Here is a 20,414-nt window from a genome sequence, read left to right as displayed (position 1 = left end):
TTTCTTGTCATGAGGCAGCCCTAATAAAAGCCTCAAGGTGTAAGGGGCTTAGTTACGTGACCCGGGGCTTCACCTGACCCTGCTATCTGTTGTTGATGGACTTGGAAAAAAACACACCAGAAAAAAGACACTCTGACATTTATCTCCCTATATTGACTTAGAGCCCAATCCTATCCAATTTTCCGGGTTCAGTGCAGCTGTGCCAATGGGGCATGAACTGCCTTCTGTGTTGGTGAGGCTGTCACAGAGGCCTCCTCCAGGTACGGGAACATTTGTTCCCTTGCCTTGGAGCTGCATTGTGGCTGCACCGATTCTGGAAAGCTGGATAGGATTGGGCCCTCAAGCTTGCGAACTGCAGGAGCTCCACTCTTTGCTCTTTGTTTTCATTGGGGGCCAGTTGTGTAGCTGCAATTCTGTGGGGGTGGGGGATACTGTGACCCCAGTGCAGCGAGCCACCTGCCAAGGAAAGAGCTTCCAGGAGTCCCCCCTCCAAAGCATCAGCGTGTCCTCCAACCTGCGCAGGAAGGGGGTGGCAAAGGGCCTCCCACTTCTGCCACAGTCAGCAAGACTATTGGGAAGCTCAAGTCACACGTGTTTATTTACACAATTAATTAATTAAATTTGGTTTCATCTTGTGAGCGGCACCAAATTTTTTGTGACCCAGGGCAGCAGGTGCCTCAGCTACGCTGCTGTTGGAGGCCTTGTGAGACCCATCAGAAATCAGGTCATGACCCTACCGAGTGGGTTCCGGCATACAGGCCAGCCAACAAGAAAAAAAAATCACCAGATCAAATCATATTTCAGAGTGAATTGAGATCTACTGGTAGACCTACAATAGCAGAGATTAATAGGGGTTTCTGATTGCCCACTGGGTTAACAATAACAGCAGAAAGGCAGAGGGATTTCTCCTGCTAGAAGCAGCCACTTTAATGAAGAGAGCTGCTGGAGGAAGGAAAAGGTGAGTGAGTGGATTTGGGGCTCAGTTTTGGATTGAAAACAAACTTAAGGACCTGCCAATTGAAAGCAACTTGAAGCTCTTTGTCACACATGCTCTGGTTTGGAACCCCAATGGAGGCCAAGTGTTAAAGGCCCCCCATTCCCCACACTGAAGTAATGCTGCATTTGCACAACCCAGTCCCGTCCCCCCCACCGCACAATATGTGTACTTGTCTTAAGCGTGCGTCAGCACTTGGCTCTGGTCAGTCAATCTCAGAGCTCCAGTAAGAAGCAAAGCAGATCCTGCAAACCGACCCATTCCTTGTTCAGTGGTTGGATTATGATGGGGGAGATCCTGGGTTCAAATCCCCACTTGATCTAGTCCAGCAATTTTCAACCTTTTTCATCTCATGACACACTGATGGTGTGCCTTGACAATTTTAATGCCTTGTCAGTCTTTTGACAATTGACAAGGCACATCATGCTGCCCATTGGCCCTACTAACAAATGACCTTCCCCCAAATTCCTGTGACACACCTGTGGACCACTCGTGGCACACCAATGTGCCACAGCCCAGTGGTTGAAAATGACTGATCTAGTCTATCTGACAGGACTGTCATGTGTACATGAGTGAGTCATGGATAAGAACATCAGAATTTCCCCACTGGATCAGGCCAGAAGCCCACCTAGATTAGCCTCCTGTATCTCACAGTGACCCACCAGATGCCTCAGGGAGTACACAAGACCACAAGAGACCTGCATCCTGTAGCCACTCCCTTGTAACCTGAGATAGACTTTTCCTCTATAAATCTATCCAATTTCCTTTTCAAGGCATCTAGGCCAGATGCTGTCACCACATCTTGTGCCAAGGAGTTCCACAGACTTATTCGCTGGGTAAAGAAATATTTTCTTTTGTCTGTTCTAACTTGACACTCAGTTTTAGTGGATGTCTGTCGTATACTTGGTCTCACACTCCCAGGGTTTTGGGTGCTCAGAGTTGTTGGTTCTGAACCCTAAAGCCCTCAAAGATCCCTGTTCGGTAGTACTGCCACCACCCTGTAAGAGCCAGTGCCTCAGTCCAGGGACACCGAGACCCTCTAGGCTTAACTATATCCCTTGTAGGCACTGAGCACTTTCTTTACTTAAAGTCTCAGTCCTCAAGTTTCTAGTCCACAATGAGGATTTTTGGTAGCTTGCTGAACGGCTAGGCAGGATTCTGAACCTTTGTCCCCAACAGACAATGAACCAACATGGTAAAAGGATTTTTACTTTATTAAGTACATAGGGTTACAAAAAGTTACAAAAGGCAGCAAATGCTAGAGGCATAAAAACTTCTAGGAAACATATCAGCATAAAACAACAAAGCTAACTGGCTAACTCAATTATTCTCTGACTCTCACCTGGGTCAGCTTCTTTTGTAGATCCTCAGGTCTACCTAAGGGCCACATGGTACTGGTGGGGCAGGATGTGCACCCACCACCTATCTCACCAAGACCAAAAGACCCTGTCCTCCGGAAGTGGGGCTGGAAGCTCGCCCTCTCAGCTCTTCCCTCCCCCCTGGAGATCTGCAGCTGCATTCCATCCTTGATGGGTGTCTTTCTGGCCGCCTAGGTGCTACATTATCACCTTCCATTGAATTGTAAATCCTGGCAGCTAGGACTGCAAGCCACTTCTGTGTTACTGTTTTAGCTTGGTTCAGGTTTTACATGTTACTAGGCCAGGGGTCGGCAACCTTAAACACTCAAAGAGCCATTTGGACCCGTTTTCCAGAGGAAAAAAAACCCTCAGGAGCCACAAAACCCTTTTGATATCTAAAATGAAGATAAAACTGCATATATAGTTTTTTTTTTACCTTTATGCTCTTATAGGTCCCATTTTTATAACGTAGCCCCCTCTTGTAGCTTTTAGTTAGTTTTGTCACACATTCTTATCCTGTGTTTTCAGACACCTGGTCCTCTATGGTGTTTTGCCTGATTCCAAGGCCATTCTCTGCCTGGAGAATTATGCCCACTTTAAGCAAATTAGCTCCCCTTCTTTCCCCCAACAAATGACCCTGGTTCTGCCCTGCAGCCCTGCTGGACCCCACCTCCAGGGTAGCTCACCTGTTCAACCTGCAGAGGTTCCCTCTCCTGCCAGCAGCCTCCCACCACTACAGCAGACCCTTGGTCCTCAGCAGGTCTTGGGCACAGCAGCCACTCTTCAAACTCCAGTGTCTCCAGCAGTCCATTAGTCACAAAGTCAGTCAGAGTATCCAGGGCAGAGTCCAAAGTCAATAAGCCAAGTCACAGTCCAAGGTCAGATTCCAAAGTCAGTCAGTCAAATCAGTCAGAGTCAATAAGCCAAGTGAGTCAGTTTCCCCTCCAACCCACAGCCCCCTTCCTGCCTCAGGTGCTCCTTATATCCCTGAGGGCCCTATTGCCTTCAAGTGGCTGCAGCTGTGCAGCACACTCTGCTGGATGCCCAGGCCTTACCCTTCAAGGGGCCACTGCTGACACCACATCTACCTCCTCACCAGATCTTCCTTGATTCCAATACATATGGCGGTTGACACCTGCTTATCTTACATGGATACTAAAGAACTCCCCCCACCTTCCAGAGGCACGCTGCTGGAAGGAAAAAAGGACACAGACTCCAGAGGTGGGGAAGAGAAGAAGCCAGAGCTGGGGGGGAAAGGTGGGGGGGCAGCCACAGGCCAGCTTCTGCCCTGCCTGCCTGCCTGCCTGCCTGCCTTCCCTCACTCAGGCTGCAAACCCTCTCCACACTATCCTGGGAGTAAGCCCCATTGACTACAATGGGACTTCTGAGCAGACAAGTTGGTTGGAGCTCTCAGGTTGCAGTCCTCCCCACACTTTCCTGGGAGGAAGCCTCACTGACTACTTGTGAGTAGACCTGCATAGGAGGGGGCTGAGGCTGCAGCCCTCCACACCTTCCTGGGAGGAAGCCCCACTGACTACAGCAGGGCTTACTTGTGAGTAGACCTGCACAGGAGGAGGCTGCGGCTACAGCCCTCCACACCTTCCTGGGTTTAGCCCAGGGACTACATCGGGGCTTACTCTCGAACAGACCTGCATGGGCTCCCACTGGCTCCAAGGCTGCCATCCCAGGCACCCTTTCCTGGGAGCAAGCTTCATCTACTGTAATGGGGCTTACTAGTGAGTAGACACACAGGATGTCTCCTCTGCTGTGGAGGAAAAGCCTCTCCTTGCACTGAGTGGGGACCTGCTTAGGGAAAGGTGGGCTGCCAGGGCTTGCAATGGCTGAGGAGGAAGGCGGCTCAGGATTGGCTGGTCTGCCAGTGAAGGGTCCTGAGCCATTCCAGCAGAAAAAGCCAGGAGCCTGCTGGATGCTGATTGGCTGAGCCTGCTGGAGAGTTGGGGAAGGGGAAAACAGGGACCTTAAGCCTGCAGAGCGGGCAAAGTTGAAAAGGGAAGCCAATGGGGCAGGTGGGGATGAAGGGAGAGGAGGGCAGTGAGCTCAGGGGGCGGAGGGAAGCAGCCTGCCCTCCCAGCACAGGTGCCTCCTGTCACTCTTTGCCACTTTCACCGGGAAGAGCTGCAGCAGGCAGCTGAAAGAGCCACATGCGGCTCTAGAGCCGCAGGTTGCCGACCCCTGGACTAGGCCTAAACTGTACATATTCATGACAATGTCCCCTGTTGGTGTTGGTGAAAAAGTTATCTGAAGTATTATGAGATGCGTTGGGCTTGCACCGGATGCTCCCGTCATGAGGTGAGTTAACAAGGCACATCACACTGACCGCGGAGGGCCGGTGGTGCATCTGTTAACTGCCAGCAGGATTCTCTGGAGGGCTGGTAGCCATGGGTTGTTCTCTTGCCTTCCGGAACTGCCTCATTGAGCCTGATGGCAAACCTGGCAACCAACTCGGTGACGAGGACCACCCTCCTGAGCGCCCTGGAGGAGAAGCGGCGCCACCAGATGAAGGTATGGGATGGGGGTGTGAGAAGGAAGGGCCCCCTTCCTGTCCACAGCCTGCCCCCCTCCAGTTCTGTCCTTTTATTGACCTCATGTTTCCTCAGGGGGGATTTCTCCCCACATGGCCACACTCTGACCTTGCACCTTGCCATCTGACCAGCCCCACCCTGCCCTTCACCTTCCCCTGCCCTGCCCTCACTCTGCCTCCTCCTAAAGCCCCCCTTTCTGTAATCCTCCTCACCTCCTCTTCCTCATGTCCCCTTGTTTTGGTCTCCTGCCTCTTCCTTGTGAGGTGGCCCTCATCGGAGGGGGGCACCTCATCTCTTCCCAATCTTCCTCACCTCCTCAGCAGTCCCTTGGGGCCTCATCATCCTTCACATAATTGGGGTTTTGCCCACGACAACTTTTCCTGGCCTAGCCTAATGCCCACCATTCCTCTGGCCGAGCAAGAGGCTGTCAAAAGCCAGACAGGGAAGCCGGACAAGCCACACTCTGTGTTTCCATCTCACCTGTCTTCTTGTGCTCTGTCCTGGAAACATTGACTGAGGGCGCAGTCCTAACCCCTTATGTCAGTGCTTTCCAGCACTGGCTTAGCGGTGCCAACGGGACGTGTGATGCATCCTGCAGTTGGGTGGCACTCACAGAGGCCTCCTCAAAGTAAGGGAATGTTTGTTCCCCAACCTCAGAGCTGCATTGCCTAAGGGGTTAGGATTGCGCCCTGAGTCTAGCAGGTCTTGATGCCTGGGCTTAATAGGGTAGAGTGAGCCCAAACGTGGGGTTGCAGCTGCCGCTAACAGACACTGCTGGTGCTCTTCCATGCAGAAGTACCTGCTCCATCGGCTGTTCTTTGTGGCACTGTTGCGAGAAGAAAGGCAGGATGGCGAGATCACAGGTATGGTGGTGGCTGGTCATGCAATAGCCTGGGAAGGGGGCAGAATCCACTCTCCAGGTTCCATTCCCTTCAAAGCCCAGCACTGTGTATTTTTATTTATTTAATTTTTTAAAATAATTTTGTACTGCCCTTCCTCCAAGGAGCTCAGAGCTCCATGGTTCCTCCCCTCCTTTTTTTCTCACAATAACCCTGCGAGGTTGGTGAGGCTGAGAGAGTGGCTGGCCCCAGGTCATCCCAGAAGCTTCATGGCTGAGTGGAGATTTGAACCTGGATCTTCCATGGTTCCACACAATCCTGGTTCTCAATCCTCTCTCTCTCTCTCTCTCTCTCTCTCATCCTGGTTTAGATGGAGGTGCCTTAAGCACTGCCTTCTGACATGTGGTTCTGCCTGCCAGGGCCGGTCCATCTACAAGGCCAACTGAGGTGGTTGCCTCAGGCAGCAGATTGGTTGGGGTCTCACATCTTTGTCTGCTTGCTTGCTCCACTGCTCCTTGTCCTCCTCTTCTCTAGATGGGAAAAGGAAAAGGGGGATGGGAAGGAAGAGGAAATGTAGAGGAGAGAATGGTGGGCTACCTCATTGTGTGCACAACTATTAATTTTAGCCAACCCCACCTCCTCATATGAGGGCAAACCGATCCTTTGGAATGCCTCATCCACAAATGGAGAACAGGGTAAAGGAAATCAATACCAGCTGGAAAATGATCCAGCACCCAGGTCTTCCAGGCTTCCCAATGTGGAACCCAGGTCTAACTGCCTGGTAGACCTGGCCTCCCAGTTGGCCCAATTTCCATCTTTCACTCTTCACGAGGCCAGCAGAGGTCCTGGTCAGAAATTTCCAGCTCCCCTTCCTGGGCACCCGGGTCCCCTTTTTGACCCCAAGCCCAGGTATGATATACTCCCTGTTGGGGGAGTATATACTTACCTCTTGGGGGCCTAGGAAGAGGGCACAAGGGGACCCTGTGTCTTTGTGGCTATGACGCAACATGTGGTGATGAGGGACTGGCTCTTGTTGCAAAGGCAGGCCCCCAAGGAGAAGAAAGCTAGCCCCCGAAAAGGCAGAGAATGAACACGATATGCAAATTGCCCATAATGCAAACCCCTTAACAGCGCAACCCCCCCCCCCAAGACGCAATGAAAGTCTTTTTGAATCAAACAAATCACAGCACTCCAAAAAAACACCTTGCCTCTTTTTGCAGCAGGGAAACCGATTCCTCAAAGGGGTTTTCCACCAAGGCAGTCTGGTGGGATCAGCAGCGCTGGAGCCCTGGAAATTGTGCGCACTCCCCCAATTAGGCTTCTGCAGGGGCAGTTCCAGGCTGACACCACCTTTCCCTCCCTTCCCCACAAGCGTACCACGAGCTCCTTTTTCAGAAGATCCAGAAGTTCCACCTGGGGGAACCGGCCTCTGGGATCCTCCTCCTCTACTCAAACTGCATTTTCCATATTCTGGAGGTAGGTTGAGTCTCTTCCCTTACAGCAAGTTAAGTGGGGTCACTGAGTGCACTTTCCAGCAGACACCACAGGAAGCCTGATCTTACCCCTGCTTCCTCCTGTGTGCGCGCCTCTTTGTTTGGTGGGACTTACTTCAAGGGCCCATGAGAACTGCCTTACTGTCCCTCCCCCCCCCCAATTATTTTGCCATAGACATGGACATTTACATTTGCCATGTACATGGACATTTTTTGACCTATTTTTTCTTGATCATTTCTTGATCATTTCCCCATTTTTGCCTGGCCACAGGTGCACATATTTGGTCCCTGATGCATATATGCAAAGTTGGGCAGAAATGGCTTAATTTGTGGAAGTCCTTGCCACAGGCTGTGGTGATGACACCTGCCCAATTAAAGATGCCTTTAATAGGAGATTGGACAGATTTCTGGAGGAAAACTCCATCATAGGTTACAAGATGGGTATACGCAACCTCCTGGTTGCTTCCTCTGAATGCCAGGTGCAAGAGAGTGGCAACAGCATGCAGGTGGTCTTGTGTGGTCTCTGAGGCATCTGGTGAGCCCTTTTGAGATTCAGGAAGCTGGATGAGATGGTCCCTTCTTATGATTTGACTTTTTGCAAAAAATAGCAAGCATCGGATCTCCTTAGAGACTTGATAAGTTCGCTACTCTAACTGCTCAGTTCCTGCCAAATTAGTCCCTCCAAGGCAGGGGATGTGACCGCCCTGAAGCAACTGGGGGTGATCAAGGTAGCTTACATCCCCCTCCTGGCCACTTCATGCTTTTTCTTGCAGGCATCCAGTGGCACACTCTACCATATCCTTATGGATCTCGCAACCTTTGAAGATGAAGGCCCTCAGTAAGTTATTTGAAATCTGCAGGGGTGGCGTGAGGGTAAGACCCCCACAGGGACTGTTTAGGGCGGCTCTACAACCTGTGCCCGGTAGTGGTCTGGTTCACTTGGGTTGACGTGGGTGGGATATAAGAGGAAGTACAGATATGCCCAGGCTCAGCCTGTGGCAGAGCTCCCGAAGAGAATTCCAAAGTCAAGGATAAGCTGCTACCTTTCTTGTTGCCATGCAGTCTCAACAGCACACATTTGCTATGCTTAAGGATGCTCTCCTGATGGCTCAGCTATGTTCACAGGGCCAACCCGGAGGGCAGGTGCCCCTTAGGTGTTTGCACAACCAGGTTGCTTGTGTATGACGGTGTGCGACTCACCTTTCCCTTCAGGGCTTTGCTGCAGGATATTAAGATATTAGTGATGTCTCACAACATCCCAACCAGGCTCTTTGCGCAATGGAGCGCTACCAAGGTGGAGGTGCCCATAACTATTGGATACGACACACAGGTCCAGTCAACGGAGGAAGTGATTACAGAATGCCTTACGCTTGTCCTTAAAATGGGAGTTTACCTGGCAACGCTCAAGGTGAGATGAAACCAGGTAGAAGGGCCAATAATCTTGGGAAATGCATTCCTTTTGGCTTTCCCCAAAACCATTAGACCAGGTCCACAAGGCATGTAAGAGAATTGGAAGGAACCCATAAGACCATCTAGTCCAGAGCACCTCCAGCAGTGCCTGTTGAAGATCTTCAGTGAGGAAGAATGCACCACCTTCCTCGGCAATCTGTTCCACTGCCAAACCGTCCTGAACATCAAGAAATTCTGAGACCCATCCAGAATCTCCTTTCCTGCAGTTTGTACCCAGTGAATCTAGTTCTGCTTTCAGTAGCAGTTGAGAACAGATCTGTTCCTTCTTCCATAAAATGAAAATCAAGGGTTCATCCCAACAGTGAACCTCCCTTGGTTGAGGCCATCCCTTCAATTGCCCATAGATAATGATGCTTAACGGTGAAGCTCTTTCCACCCATAAAATTGTTTGGATATGTGGCAGCAGTCACAGCTTAAAGGTCACCTTTCCCTGACTGGGGCTTTTTAAGACCGGTTAGGAAATCTTCTCTGGTTCTTAAATGATGGATTCACTTAGCTCAGCAGAAAAAAGATAGTTACTCTGGCATGCTGGTGAAACAATTAAGTTTGATCAGCTATAACACAGTAACGGGAGAACTAATCCAATGAGTTGTAACTCACCCAATTAAAAAAATACCATATTCTGTGCTCAGAGAGTACATCCAAGGTCAGCTTTTGCAAGGGAGTTTGGCAGTAGATGCTGCCCACCAACCTGCTGCCTGGGGTGCCTCAGGGGGCAGGGGCCTGGGCTTGGCTCTCAGGAGCCTGTTTGCTTCCCCCGACAGATGAACAGCAAAGGGCTGGGCGACAACCTCCACACCCTTGTGCCAGAGCTGCTGATCCCGGCAGAAACCATCAAGTACCTGTGCAAGACCAAAGAATGCCTGAGTCCCAGGGAGTTCCTGAAGATGTACTATGATCCTCTGCAGCCCCAAATGGATGCAGGTATTTCATCCCTCCTGGGAAGGTACATCATCCAGAATGCAAGTGAGTCTAGTGCATGCCAAGTCTACGGCTGCTTAGCTGGGCTGTGTCTGGGAAGAGGACCTTTTCAGTTGTGACACTCACCTGGTTGAATGCTCTCCCCAGGGAGACTTGCCAGGTCCCTCACTCTGCTATTTTTGGGCACCAGGCAGAGACTTATAGCGTTTCTTCAGGTGTGGGGGAATCTCTCTGCAGCTCAGAGCTGTAAATAAGCGGTATGGTGCATCTCCTGGTGGCCACCCCTACCTTTCCCCAGCAGTGCACTCAAATGTAGTGTACATACATAGTGTAACCTCCTGATTTTAGAAATGGGTTATGTCAGAATGCCAGATGCAAGGGAGGGCACCAGGATGCAGGACTCTTGTTATCTGGTGTGCTCCTTGGGGCATTTGGTGGGCCGCTGTGATACAGGAAGCTGGACTAGATGGGCCTATGGCCTGATCCAGTGGGGCTGTTCTTATGTTCTTACATAGCTGTTCAAAGTCACTTGCATGAGCTGGTGGTTCTTAGAATGCAAAGGCAGAGCTGGAAAAGGTGATTCTGCTTTTTTTGCAGCCTAACAGCAAGAAGCAGTCTGAATAAACACTTGAAATTACACACTGCTCTTGTTATCTAGACCAGTGGCATCACTATGGCGTGTGGACTGCACTGGGTGACACTCTCAGGGGGTGTGTATGTGACACCGCTAGTGGCCAAAATTTTGGAAGCATTTTGGAAAATTTGTATTTATGAATAATACCGTCATGCTATACACCATTGGAAAGGTAATTTCACGCAGAGTGCAATGAAACAAACCATGTTGCATTATCTGTATTCTAACAAAAGTTATGGCCAACTGGTCAGAAAAAGAAAACACAACTGCCTTGTGCAATAAGTGGATCTCCTTCACTCAAAACTGACCAATGGGAGTGATTGTTCCAAGAGCCAATGAGGTGGTGTTATAACATAGCAGGGACTGAAATAAGGTGTATGAGTCAGCTCTCCTTTCCGTGTCCCAGAGCTGGTAGTAAAACTCTTACTCCGTAGTGTGAGGGCCATTCAATTGGCCACTGATGCATTGGGTGACCTGGACTGTTCTATACTAAAATAAATAAAGGGAATTGGGGTGACATCAACCTGAGTGATCCCACTGCATTGAGCGAATGAGATTTTCTTCTAGATGAGTCGAATCTTCATGTAGAGATAGGGTAGGAGAGTTGTGTACGAAACAGAGAAGCCTGGGGTGGTGAGAAGCCATCTTCTATTACAGGGGTGCTCAAACTTTCAACTTTAGGGATGTTGGACCTTTAACAAGTGTATAGAAGAGAGAATTTCAGCAGGTGCAGCTTGTCATCTGTGGGATGACAAGTTGCACCTGCTGCAATTCTCTCTTCTATACACTTGTTAAAGGTCCAGCACCCCTAAAGTTGAAAGTTTGAGCACCCCTGTTCTATTCCAAAATGTTACTATCTTTCTTGCCTTCCTTTCAGAAACGGTGTGGCCCACTCCTGCTCACCTCGCTGTGTGAAATCCCTACAGGACTCCCTGCAAGCTGCTGTGCAGTTTTGCTCTGCAACATCTTCACAGGCAGCAATTAGAGAAGAGGAAAGAGCCACCATGGATAGATACAGTCTGAACCAACTTTGTAACTCGACACCTTGATGCCTATTAAAGGCATTCCAGCCACACCTAGAGAAGGGCGGGAAGTACGAAAGACAAGAGAAAAGCCTGGTGCCTGTTTGATGTTCGTTTGTGGCCATGTGAACAAAGGAACTTAAAGTTACTATTACAAGGGTCAGTGGTGTAGCCAGAGGGGGTGCAAAGCACTAAGTTCTGCAGGGAGCCTCACCGCAGCATGCAAGCAGGCCTTCCCTTCCCTTCAGAATGCCTCCTGTTCTCTCGCCTCCCAGGTCCAGAATGGCTCTGAAGCGGAGGGGGGCCCACTTGCATGCTGCGGTGAGGCTCCCTGCAGAACTTCATGCTTTGCGCTCCCTCTAGCCATACCAGTGACAAGGGTTGAAGCATGAAGCATGAGTGCAGAACCCCCAGAGGAGAATGTTCGGGGGAGCCTGGTGAAGCAGTGGGGTAGCCTGTCTGCAGTTTTGGGTGAAATGGTGTGGGCACACTTGCTCGCTCGCACTCTAATGAGGCCGTCAGTGAACCAGCAGAGCAAACCCTATTTGGGAACCCTGCTGTGTAACCCAAACTGTGTGTGGCAACCCCCAGGGGTGCCTTGAGGCACTCTCTGAGGGACCACAGAGAACACAACAAACAGTTGTAGGATGCTCAGCCTGGAGGGCTGCAAGAGGTTTCTGTGCAGTGGGAAAGGGTGCCCCGCCCACCCTCAGCCTCTCACCTCCATTTGTGTGTTCTTCAAACCCAAAAGTAACTGACGGTCACTTCCGGGGGCCATGCGCTGGGGTGCTGAGGATTGGGAAGCACTGACTTTCAGGGATGAATAGTTCAGGTGGACAGATACACCCTCCTCCAAGTTTCACTGTAACTTCTCTCAAGAGACACCACTGATGATCACTGAGAAAGTAACAAAGCCTTGATGTTTCAAAAGGACAGAGAGAGAGGGAGAGAGAGAGAGAGGGAGAGAGAGAGACAGACAGACAGAATACACCTTGAGTAAATAAGATTTTTTAGATGATAGCACAGAATGACGCTGACAGTATAGAACAGAGATCCCTTGCTAAACCTGTGAGCTTAAGTTCCTCCCAAGCTGTTTTTGGTGGGCCAAAAGGCACCCACTATAACTACATCATTCTTTGATGATTCTAACAGGACCACAGCTGGGGCAGCTGTTCAGGTTGGAAATGGAATAAATCTGCCTGAGAGTCGGGAAAGTGAGAGAATAATTTTACTCAGCAGATGAATCCAAACAGGTTTCTCAAAATCCAACCCATGACAACAACTGAAAGCAATACATGGCTAGCCAGAGGTCTCGGCTGGGCAGCAGTTGTCTATGGGCATTACAGACACCAAAGCAAGGTGGTTAATATTACAAATAACTATGAAAAAAGGGTAAATAACAATCAAAACTTAAAATAATAGCACTGAAATGGTTAGAGGAGAGGGGGAAAGAGAGAGAGAGAGGGAGAGACTTTTGCTTCCTTCGACAGTGTGACAGTCCGTCAAGGCACAAGGACACGTCCACAGTTTGGAGAAGTGACTGAGAACCAGCAGCCCCCCTCGGCACTCGTGGCGGTTTTTTGGTTCATACGTTTAAACAAAAAAGTCTGCAGCATGTCAAAGCGGGAATGTCTCTTGCTTGCAAGCCGCCTCCTTGGTAAGAGCAAAGAGTTAAGAGGAAGAGTCCATCGGAGGCCACCAGAAGGAGGTGATGTCCGTTGTACACGCACTGCTTTGGGATTCTCTCCTGGGAAATGCCACCTCTGTTAACAGCAGCAAGTTATGCGTCCTATACAAGAGCCGGCAAAAGCCACGCGACCCTCTCTGCAGCTGGAGGCCCCGTTCGTCAAGACGCAGGTCATTAAACTTTCCCGGACATGGGACAGGTTCTTTTTCCGGAGGCACATCTGAAAAGTTTCTCGCTGTCGAGCCTTGACGGGGGACGGCCCCTTGTGAGCAGTTTTGGTCTTCTACAAAGCGGTGCTCTCGGTGTCGTGCTCCATGTCAAGCACCAGGTGGTTTTGCGGACTCTGGTTTGGCAAAGCGGCCGGTTCGGTTGGAGGAAGCTCTGTGGTGGAGAGGCCCCGTGGTGGCTCTTGAACACTGGAATTTGAGTCTGCACAGGGAAGACACAGAACGGGTTGAAAGTGCATTTCCTTGTCAGAGAGAGATCGAGCAAACCAGGAGACCCAGCCCTCAACAGGGCTTGAGCCCTTCCACAACAGTGCCACACAAATGTAGATACTCTGACCCAAGTGCAGGATATAACTTAAGCATTCTGCAGAACTTCTCCTTCTTGCCTTAGGGGAAGAACTGAGAACGCTGGTTCTGTGGGCTGATTCTGCCCCACCTCTCTGAGTCCTGGGAATATACCAGACTTCCATGCACTGCTACGCATTTCTTTGCAAATGCAAGGATTAGGAGTTGTGTCAAGCCTGAGAAACTCTCAGGAGAATGGTTCTGCTCCCACTATGAAACTGCAAACATTGACGGTGGGGACACAGAAAACAGATGACCCCATGTGGGGCTTGCCCAAGGGAAGGGAGGGGCCATGACTTCCTCCAGTGCGCTACAGAACCTGGAGAGACAGCCTCTGCCATGTATGGAGGTACTGGGACACTCCCCCCAAACTGATTCACATTGGCCTTTTGACTGGTGTGCTCTGGTGCATGGCTTTGAGGGGGGAAAAACAACTGCTGCCTTCGAATCCCACCTTCCTCTTGTCATTATATTAACTACGACAGTGAGGATCTTCAGCAGGTGCTGCAGACTCATTCTGCAAGGAAGCCCTCGTTTCAAGTGGGGCTGCCCACAAGAACAGGACTGCTCTCAACCTTTGGGACAAAGCTAAAGCGAGTGACAGCTCTATCTGTGCCTGGAACTGGGGCATTCTTGAGCAAACAGTCACTGCAGTTACAATAATTTCATCAGGGCTCACTGCTCATCACCCTGCACCCACCCACTCTTCCCAGCTCAAAGACAGACAAGCAGGACACACGCCTCAGTCCTCTATGGCACAGACAGACAGTCTGACGCTGGTGGACACTTCTGCCCATGACACTGACAGACCAGAAGCACAGTCAACATCGCACAAGTGCGCAGCGCTCAACTTCCCCAAGATGTTGTGGTACCAGTGGGAAGTACCACCCCCCTTTTATATGCAAGACTCTGCCTGGAAATGAGGGGAGAGGCCCTGGTACATGAAAAACGGTGCAGAGGACATTTTCCATACTCAGCTTATGGCCATCGTTGGCTACCCGACAATCCCTTGCAGGCTCTGCCCAGATCAGCAGGGCACAGGCGCACAGCTGTACTGGTTGTGGTTGTGCTGGTGTTAACCAACAATCTCCTGTGCAGTTAGTGGAGGGGGAGGAGCTACAAATACATGGATGCACGGGAATGGAGACAGCCCTTTGGGGGGACTCTGAAGCCTCTCCAAGGACTGACTCCTGGAGGATTAGTACCAGCCTGGTCCCAGCTGCCAGCACTGCAGGAGCTGCCATGGCAGGCCAAAGGCTCACAGTTAAGCCTGAAGGGGGGCTTGCCCACCCCACCCCCTCTGCTGCACCCGACTGTTGCTGGGACTGTGGCCAGCCTCCTTGCTCTGTCTGTGCTGGCCTTAGCATAAGGCAGGAGCATGCACAACTGATCCGAGGCTAACAGAGCACCACTGTGAGAGCTGCAAGTGTGGCTCACTGCCACAACTAGGTGAAAAGGTCCAGAGTCAGAGTCAGCCACACAACCACTGCAGCACTACTGCACCTGCCTTGTCCCTTCCAGCTGCACTATGGCAGCAGCAGAAATGGACTGCTTCACCAGCCATGCCGCCTGCTTGCCCTGGTTTGTGGGAACTTTAATACCAACTTCCCATTGACGTGAGCTGTCCATTCAGTCTTGGACTTCCCTGCATCCTTGGGGTCTTTGGCTCTAGACAAGGCATGATGTCTTCTGAGCACAGGTGACACTTAACACCAGCAGCAATCCTAGACACACTTACCTGGGAGTAAGCCCCACTGCCCTTGAATGGGGCTTACTTCTAAGCAGACATGTCCAGGATCGCACCGTAAAGTACAGATCATGCTGTGTATCTTCCCCTCCTTTTTGTCAGCCTCTTAGGCTGTGCCTCAGTTTCCAGTGGAGAAATATCATGCCCAACCCTCCCCCCCCCAGATGGAGGACAGAGAAAGGGAAGGGGGTGACCGACTGCTGCAATCTATTGGAGTGCCCAAGATTTTTGAGAGTAGAAACATTCATTCCTTAGGCCAGGGTGGATGGAGCAAACCCCCGCTGTGGAGGGTCGAGGTTTAATTGTGGGCACACGGATGTGTCCAGTGAGTGTATTAAATGAAGGAAAAAAGGGGTGTGAGGGAGTGAAGCGTCACGCCTTCCACATGCAGGGTTAGTCCGGGTGCAAGCAAGCTGTGTTAGGGTGGTGAGTTAGTGAGGGACAAAGCTGCATCCATGATTACACATTCACAACATGTCTGGCCAATCGGAAGCCTCGTTTCTTCTTACCATTTCCAATCTCAGTTCCTACTGAACAATGCAGGGTCAAACATCTAGATTGTTTAATAAAATTCTCAATTAGAATATTTCTCTTTGCAAGTCTGTGTTACAACCTAGAGGGGAGTCAAAGGGTTATTTGTGCAGCTAAAGAACATTTAATGCAGCGCTGGATTCGGGAACTGATGGGGGGACGACAGGTTAGAGTGTTGCTACATTATTTGCTGGGCATGCGCTGTTTCGGCCTGGGGGGAAGGGCAGCTTTCATCACAAAGGTGCCATTGCAGATTAAGCGTGATTGAGAAGCACCCAAACCAGATTCGCACAAGAGTCAGGCAGTGGCCACTGACGCAACTTGCTTTGCACACAGGTTATGTTATCCCAACATCCACAGGGGAGGAGGCCAGGGCTTGCTCCAAAGGGTGAAACTGGCACCCTTTCCTATATCAATGAAAAGGGGTTCCTCCTGCAATCAGAGTACGGTGAGGCTGAGAAGAGGCTTCCTGCTCCTCTTCCAAATTTCTTGTCAACTCTGGAACTGCTCTGACATGCTCTAAGTGCACGGCTTACATTTCCAGCACATGCAATGTTCTGAAATGGACACGGGCATCTTTGCTGGGGCAGCTTGCTGGGCACTCCTGAAACCTGGACCCGCGACAGTGAAAAAGGCTCATGTAAGGCAGAAACTGGCAAAGCCAGTCTGAGGGTCCTGTCACTGGCTGAGCTGCTGTGACGTCACAGAACATTCAAAGGGTCTAAAAACAGGGAAGAAAGTAGCCAGTCTCAAGGAAAGCTTCCTGTCAGTGCAAGTGGGGCAAAGGAAAATCAGTTTGGGTGGTCCACACACAATCGGCTACAAGGAAGATTGTGTGTGCTATTGCTGGAAAGGGATAGAGAGAAATGAAAAATGATGGAAAAAATAATGGCTGCCGGTCTCTAGCAGCCAAAGATTTCCTAGTTTGCAGCTGATGGAAACCTATAAAGTCAGCCCTTAATTTAAGCTGATGGTAAAACAAAAATGCTTCCATGGATTCAACGTTTTAGCCATCACATTTCAAGTATCCCTCTGACCACGAGAACTAGAAACTTTTGGGGGGGGCAGTGGCACAAAAATGCCCTCTTCTATTGCCAGCTCCTGCTTGAAAAGGCTCACAGAGACCCAGATGAGTTTTGCTTCTCTTGTGTGTCATGCCACGTGGACCTTCCTTTGATGACTGCAGTGGGTCCTGTGTTGATCCGCCTGTTTAGGAGCCATTCTTTCTCTGGGAAAGCTGAGGGATTCAGGCTGCTCCCCCACCCCGGACTTCTCCAAACCAGCTTATGCACTTCCTTTAGCCACTTTCGCAATGCTGACTTCAGAACAATGCCCAGAACTGCGGAAGTCCTTTGCTCCTCCCCCTGCTGCCAGTTCCACCCGGCACCAGGAAGAGCTTGAGAAGAGCTACTCACCAGTTATGATACGAGATGCAGTTGCAGGGAGTCCAGGAGCAGAGCCGTCGCCAGCCGGGTTAGGAGCCAGAGGGTTAGGGGGTGGGGGGACGGTGGGTCTGTTCCTTGGCTTGGGCACCGGCCTTGGCCGCGGCAATGTGCCAGTCTGAGGAGGGGATGGAGCTGGGGGCACTTCCTGAGCAGGAGGCAGAGGGGCTGGGGAGGCAGCACTGTGCTTCTCCAGGGGGGGCGTGTCGGGTGGCGTGGGGGTGTGAGGAGGGGTGGGTGATGGCAGCTCAGCTCCAAGTTCAGTTGGGGATGTTCCAGGGCTGCTGGCCTTTGGCTGTGGAGGAGGGGTCACTGCTTGTGTGGGGGGCTGGGGGGGTGGGTGGCTGGGAGCCTGGATGGGGGACAAGCTGCTGGAGTACCGTCGAGGTGCAGAGACCTGGGAGGAGGCAGCGGTGGACTGCTGGGTGCCCCCATGGTTTGGATGCTGGCTGGGAGGAGAAGGGCTTCGGGTGGGGGGCTTGGGGGACACTGATGGAGGCTGAGGGGCTGGGGCAGCACTTTGGTTTCCTGGCTGTCCAGGAGGGGGGTTGGCTGGCTTGGGAGGGGCAGGCGCAGGCTTCTTCACTGCTGCAAGAAAGGCCAGGGAGAACATTAGTCAGCAGGCACTGCCGAAAGAGGCCTCAAGCACAACATCCACCTGCCGGCTCCCCCACAGAAAGGCCCTGGGGATTCAAATCCCAAATTCCTGACTTTTCTGCCTAAGTACCACCACCCCCTGCATGCACCCCTGAAATCAGAAGCTTGGCATGGACGGAGTTAAACCTCCCAACACTTGGAGAGAAATGCCAGATGGATGTCACCTGGTGGTGACTGTCACAGGTGGCGGGCACTGGGAGGCCAGATCCAGCGCCTTGCTCCTGCCTTTTCCTCCTCTTACTACAAATCAAAGTTCTGAGAACAGGGAAGGGAAAAAGAAAGCTGCCACACAACACTGAGTGACAAGTAGTATTATTTTTAAAAAATTATGTTCTGGCCTTCAGAAGAGGCACCAAGCGGCTTCCTTGGTGAACTGGAACTAAACTCAATACAAAGCCAAAACTAACCACCCCGTGCAGCCTAAATCCCACTCTCAGTCAAGGCCAGAAGAATCAACCACTGGAGCAAAACAAAGGATTTTCTTCTGCCAGGAAGGATCCAAAGGGCTCTTCGGGGATGGGGAGTTATGCAGCTCGAGCACTGGAGCACTCCATGGAGAAGGACCATGACTGCCTGCAAGCGGCATGCCCGGCCATGTAAAAAGTGGCCCAAGGAGAACCACCTTTACGACCGCGGTGGGCAGGCAGATTTCTATCTGAGAAGGTGATCCTGCAGGGGTCCTGCTCCACCTTTCCCCCACAGAATAGCTCCCTGCCAATTCAACTTACAGTTGAGGGGCTGTTGTGGAAAGACTAAGCTTCCCTTTCCCATGCCTGCCGCCATGTTTGCAGCTTCCCAAGAGCTCTCTCCTCCTCTCACCAAGCCTCACCTTCCCACTTCTCTGCCAGCACCACTTGCCCACTTGCTGCCACTCCCTCTCCAGCTATCTACCCCAAAACAGTTGAAAACCAGACCTCCAGGTGCGCACATGCCACAGAGATTTGCTGAAAATGCCTCATGTGGCAGACGTGTCCGGCCAATGGAACTAGGCAGAAGTCACCAAGATCATGCCAACATACGCTTCACTGTCTCCATCTGCGTGGGACTCCTCTTTCCACCCCTCAGCTCTGCCATCTGAATACACGGAGAAACCCTGCTGAGCAGTTCCCTGGAAACATGTGCTAATTCAACCCACCTCGCCTGAGTGCATGTGGACTGGGACCAGCGGTATTCTGCACCTGCCCAACCGAGAGCTGACTGCCACTGCCAGGAGGCAGGGGGTGGGCCTGAGTAGCGCTTCCGTGACCCCCATTTCTTGTGGGGGGAGGAGTGGTGGAGGATGTGGAGTCCTTTGGCTTGGCAGTGCTGAAAAGAAAGAACTGGTCAAAGGCTGCCCTCGACAAGTCTGCGCTGCTGCTCTCTATAGTTCAAGGTCTTCAGAAGACTTGAATACCACGCCAAGACCTGTCCTAGGTTGGCTGCCCCAGGTACTGCTGGCACTGAGGCGCTAATGCATTCACTATGGAGTCGGAGCAAGGCCCACAACCAATATATCAGCGATTTGCAACGTTTCTCTTCTCACAGCACACTGGCCTTCACGGTCTTCTCTTGCGATGTCACTTCCGGGAGACTCTTGCAGGTTCTTCAGCTCTGTTTCTACAGCAACTGTCTGTCCTTCTCCCGCCAGCAAAACCAGCAGAGGAAGAGGGGCAATTTGTTAATACAGATAGTTGCCCTGGAAACAGAGCCGCAGAACCTGGAAGAGTTTTTCATGATGTTCAAGTTCTGTGCTCCAAACTTCAATGGCACACCTGTGGACCTTTGGCAGCACCCAATGTGATGTAACGCCATTTGAAAATACCTGCTCTCTCGGGGAGAAGACTTTCTACACGGAAGGCAGTCATGTCAGTCCCAGAAAACTACCAGATGTTCTTAAACGTGGAGGTGGGCACCCCTAAGAGACAGCACCAAAGAGGCGTTGCGAGAAGAGGTGCAGCTCCTAGCTTGCCAACACAGAAAGGGCCACGCCACCACTGACAAGCCCAGACAAAGCACGCGCACCACTCCTGAACGACGGCCCCAGACAGACTTGGGAGCACAATCCCAAGGAACGCTGGGCTCCCTGTGCCTTCCTCCCCACCCCACCCTCCCCTTTGGACAGTGATAGCCGGTTGAAATGAGGGATGCCGAGGCACACAATCCAGAATGCTGGTCCCAGAGCTCAAACACAAGAGATCTGCTTCGATGCTGTAAATGGACAATAACTGATTGACTTCTGAGTCGCTGGTCCCACCCTCAAAAAAACGTTCTCACATTCCCCAAACACTCCCCAAAATGTTCCCCAAACATTCCCCAAAACACACATGGTGTCGAGGGCTATGTGGAAACAGAGGCAAATTGATGGGAGTGCTCACAGAGGGGGCGCCATTCAGGGACACACATCAACTCCAGTACTGTTAGCACAAATGGAATGCACAGTCACAAACAGAAGAGCAGAACTACACACCCCTCTGGCATGGCGAACAAGTTCTTCCAAACCAAGCCCCCTTCCTGTTTCAATATGA

At 51.3% G+C, this 20,414-nt stretch overlaps 2 protein-coding genes across 5 annotated transcripts in view; one reads left to right on the top strand and one right to left on the bottom strand.

The window, feature by feature from the left end:
- The first annotated feature begins 4,794 nt into the window (after positions 1 to 4,794).
- On the top strand, positions 4,795 to 11,167 carry LOC136663626 (testis-expressed protein 47-like). The gene is made up of 7 exons (XM_066640450.1): positions 4,795 to 4,875; positions 5,689 to 5,758; positions 7,107 to 7,210; positions 8,001 to 8,065; positions 8,440 to 8,635; positions 9,462 to 9,621; positions 11,130 to 11,167. The coding sequence occupies exons 1-7, from the start codon at positions 4,795 to 4,797 to the stop codon at positions 11,165 to 11,167; spliced, it is 714 nt and encodes a 237-aa protein (XP_066496547.1).
- Positions 11,168 to 12,485: 1,318 nt separating this feature from the next.
- The window catches only part of ARHGAP17 (Rho GTPase activating protein 17), a 66,997-nt gene continuing 59,068 nt past the window's right edge, over positions 12,486 to 20,414 (bottom strand). For 2 of the 4 annotated variants that reach the window (XM_066640439.1, XM_066640442.1), the window contains 3 exons: positions 19,046 to 19,215; positions 17,227 to 17,841; positions 12,486 to 13,390 (listed from right to left, as the gene is read on the bottom strand). In XM_066640439.1, the coding sequence (XP_066496536.1) occupies positions 13,245 to 13,390; positions 17,227 to 17,841; positions 19,046 to 19,215 (931 nt within the window). In that variant the 3' untranslated portion in view covers positions 12,486 to 13,244. Of the gene's footprint in view, positions 13,391 to 15,789; positions 15,834 to 17,226; positions 17,842 to 19,045; positions 19,216 to 20,414 lie in introns of all 4 variants that reach the window. The other 2 variants (XM_066640441.1, XM_066640440.1) reach the window with 2 other exon arrangements.

This window comes from Tiliqua scincoides, chromosome 13 (genome assembly GCF_035046505.1).
Source record: "Tiliqua scincoides isolate rTilSci1 chromosome 13, rTilSci1.hap2, whole genome shotgun sequence".
NCBI lineage: Eukaryota > Metazoa > Chordata > Lepidosauria > Squamata > Scincidae > Tiliqua > Tiliqua scincoides.
Note: the sequence above shows the minus strand (reverse complement) of the source record. Positions and strands in the feature narration are given on the sequence as shown.